We start from the raw sequence: 3910 nt of genomic DNA, 5'->3' as shown, positions 1-3910 counted from the left end.
GAGAGAGAGAGAGAGAGAGAGAGGCGATTCAGTTTAGAGTACAAAAGAGAACATTTGTAAAGGGTGACATGGTATAGAGTCTCACCTCTGTGATCGGAGTGTCGATGATGCGTTTGTCTCCATACTTCTTCCACAGACCCCTGCTCACCTACGCACATACAGTCACCGTAAGAATTAAACCAAGCAACCAGCTATATAACATTCCTTGTTCTCAATTAATTTTATAGTACGCTTCTGTTAGGGGAAAATATAAAGCGCGTGCCAATCTGACTGCTCATGTTACTTGCCCTGCCTGACTTGTCCTTGCTGATCTTCGCTTTACACTTGGTGAGAAGAACAAATGGTATTATTGATCGAAAATAAATGTGGCTGCACTAAGATAACAGGCTGAACTGCTGAACTGTCTTATGTTAAAATGACCAACAGCTCATGTTAGCCTGATCTTTATTTCACCATGTTATCTCCTGAATCTGCTTCTGTGTAGCTTTGTATGCGCGCGTGTGTGTGTGTGTGTGTGTGTGTGTGTGTGTGTGTGTGTGTGTGTGTATGATGTATGTATGTATGTATGTATGTATGTATGTATACTATATTATATATATATATATATATATATATATATATATAATCTTGTTTCTGTATTTATTATTCGTATTAATCTTTCAAATGTTTGGTTGTGTGCTCCAATCATCAATTTGACTCAGTTTGCAACTGTGATAGAATCAGGTTTCGAGAAGGAGGAAGTGCAACCAAAATGACAACAAGCAATATTATTCTATCCTTTATCTGGTCCAATCACTGGCTAGTTAGCATCTCGCAAAAGACAATGTGCAGAAATACGTCAAAACTGCTCTTCTATGAAACTTGTCCGCTGTGTTCTAGTGAGCGTCTACTCACCTTGTAGGCTCCGTCGTACTGGGCCACCTCCTCACCCAACAGGAACACCCGCTCATCCCTCTCCAGCTCCTCGTCCATCGCCTGGTTCAGGGCATCACGGACCATCATCTGGAGAGAAAAATAAATAAATAAATTAAAAAACAACAGCGTTGGCTGCAGTCAGTCCGAACCACTACTGTCACCCAGAGGACAACGTTTATTCTCATGTCTTTCACATGTCAAGCTATCCTGTTAGAGAGGTCTGTACTCTGATGTTTTACAGTTGGGCACTATACATTTTTATATACAGATTTCCTTAAAACTGTCTGGGAGGACTACAGAAACACTAAATCAGAAATCCAATGAATGTAGCTTCCTTCGTTAGAGGTTTTACAACTACTTCTTAACTTGCATATTTTACTACTGTCGCAATACTTGTCTTTTTAATATTTTTGTACATTGTATATACATTAATATAGGTATAAAGTGTAAATAAATAATAGTTTAGAGTAAGTAGGACAGGGTGTGGCAGGCTTATTCAGATTATTTTATTTGCCTGATGATGAGGCATTCCCCAACCCCAAATATATATCTTTTTGTACATATAATTTATGATAACCTCCATTTTGCTAACCCAATGCACATCTGCACACTGTATGCACGCCTAATTAAAGGGCATCCTGCTAGTTCTTATGTATTAGTACTTAACTATCTATTTATCTATCTAGTTGACAGGTAAATTGTCATATTTCTGGTGTTACTGTTTTCTGTTGCTCCAACCATCCAGAGAACTATGAAAGCCCATTTTCGCTAATGTGATGAAAAGTCATTATGATGGGAATTTCTCAAAATAATGACTTAGTATCTAAAGATAATGCCTTCGTACATTTTGAGAAAGCTCATTCTTTTGAGGTACCAAGTCATTATTTTGAGAAAGTCTCTTTATAATGACAGTAAAGTTTAATTTCTACATGTTTAATGGATTTTTTTGTTGTTATTGAGAGATGGAAATTAGCTTTGACAGGATGTGACACCTCGGTTCAGTGACAGCAGTAACCGTTGAACTTAACGTTAGACCAGGACAGGTGAACTATAGCCCGACCATGTAACTACTGATAATTACAAATATCAGCTGTACTTTGTCATTAACTCTGCAGTTAAAAAACATAAAAACCCAACAACAGCTGGAGTGTTAGCTAAAGCTAGCCTGCTACGCTGCTAACACTGACCTGCACAGCGGCCGGAGAACTCTTGTGAAATCCCCGCCGGCTCAGAGCCGACACGGCATTCTGTAGAAAAGACAGAAAGACGCCATTACGGACACTAATCATCTACAAATACAAAACATTACACAAAAGATATTAATAAAGATATTTCAATACCTTTCCTGAGCGGAGAAAGCACCTCACGGACGCCGCCATGTTTAATCTGTCCTCTGCCGGAGAGAAGGCGTGGACCCTACGTACGTCAGAAGTTTCAACTAATCAGAGCTGCAGTTTACAAGTGGGGCGGAAGTTGTCATAACAAAAAGCCAATCACAGCAGTTGATCATAGACGGAAGCGTGACAAACGTCGAGAGTGGGGAAAAAAAATCCAAGGACACTGTACACTTTCTTTAACTGTCTATGACTGCACTGCGTTGTCCGCATGTAGCCTGTGGAAGATCAACTCTGCCAGGAAAACATAAAAAATAAAATGTAAAGAATGAAAAAAATGGCAAAATAAAAATACTGAATATACTAAATGGATTTTTGTAATTGTTTTTTTTTATTACAATGCAACCCCAAATTCATGCAACCCAGGTTAAGGCCCTGTCTAGACAGTTTGCATTGCTGAAAATCCATTTGCAAACAATAAATCATGGAGCGGGAGAAACCATTTTAGTTTTATCATAGACAAGAGGTCAATTTCAAATCTGAAACAGAAGATCATATTGGCCTTGATGTCAATGCAATTTGACATGGGTTTGAATTGTAATTTGGATGGGTTTGCATGCATTTATTTCTCGTAAAATAAATGCTTGTTTTATAGACATGTATAATAATTATTTTCCAACCTTGCCAGAACCTGAACATTTGCAATACCTTCATAAATAATAAATCTGATTGGTCTGCCGTCAGTACCCTTCAGCCTTCGCCCGCCTAAGTGTATTTATGATGCAACACAATGGTCGGATAAGGCTTCCCTTTTTAATTGTGCCATTCTGTTGTGTCCTCTTTTTTGTAAAAGTGGAGAAACTGGAGATTTGTGTCCACTTGCTGCTTATTAGGATAAATGTGCTATATTTGCACAACAGTAGTGGATGAAAAATTATTTATTTTGATCCCCAGAGGGAAAATTGAAAAAGGTGGAGGCTGGGGGTGTGGCCAGGGACCAACTGCCACTCTGCTTGTTTGAAAGCCATGATGTCTCTCTCTCATGGGTGGGCCAAATGCTCTGGGTGGGCAAAGCATAGAAAGGGAGGTCACCTTGCCCCTTACGACCTCCAGATCGGCCCATCTGAGCTATCATTTTCTCAGAGGCAGAGCAGGATACCCAGGGCTCGGTTTACACCTATCACCACGCCCAGGAGGTGAACTGGCATCTCTCCCGCTATCAGGCCACACTCCGTACTTTGGTCCGTAGAGGGTCTTGAACCCCAACCCTCCGATTCCCAACCCAACTCCCTACGGATTGAGCTACTGCCACCCCATAATATGTTTTTAATGCAAATTATAAAGTAACTAAAGCTGTCCAAAAAATGAATAAAGTACAATATGTATCTTTGAAACGTAGTGGAGTAGAAATGGTAAGTGGCATGATGAAAGCAGACTCAATTAAAGTTCCTCAAATTTGTTATGACGTGCAGCACATGCTCACTGCTCTGGATGCTTTATAAAACGCCTCCTCCTGTCTAATCCCCCCCCCCCCATAACCTGAACTTTGATCTTTGTTGGAGGCAAACACATGACATTCAAGACCATTTAAACAGATTTGCATACAGCAATACTAGTTTTGAAATAGTTAAACAAAGAGTCTTACACAACCTGTTAAAGAC

General features: G+C 39.7%; 1 protein-coding gene across 1 annotated transcript in view; it reads right to left on the bottom strand.

Moving 5' to 3' along the window:
• The window catches only part of pdhb (pyruvate dehydrogenase E1 subunit beta), an 18695-nt gene extending 16285 nt beyond the window's left edge, over positions 1–2410 (bottom strand). The window contains exons 1-4 of the mRNA XM_032513636.1: positions 2256–2410; positions 2103–2162; positions 895–1002; positions 86–148 (exon numbers count right to left, since the gene is read on the bottom strand). Of these exons, the coding sequence (XP_032369527.1) occupies positions 86–148; positions 895–1002; positions 2103–2162; positions 2256–2294 (270 nt within the window). The 5' untranslated portion in view covers positions 2295–2410. The remainder of the gene's footprint in view (positions 1–85; positions 149–894; positions 1003–2102; positions 2163–2255) is intronic.
• Positions 2411–3910: the final 1500 nt, after the last annotated feature.

The sequence above is a fragment of the Etheostoma spectabile genome, chromosome 4 (assembly GCF_008692095.1).
Source record: "Etheostoma spectabile isolate EspeVRDwgs_2016 chromosome 4, UIUC_Espe_1.0, whole genome shotgun sequence".
NCBI lineage: Eukaryota > Metazoa > Chordata > Actinopteri > Perciformes > Percidae > Etheostoma > Etheostoma spectabile.
Note: the sequence above shows the minus strand (reverse complement) of the source record. Positions and strands in the feature narration are given on the sequence as shown.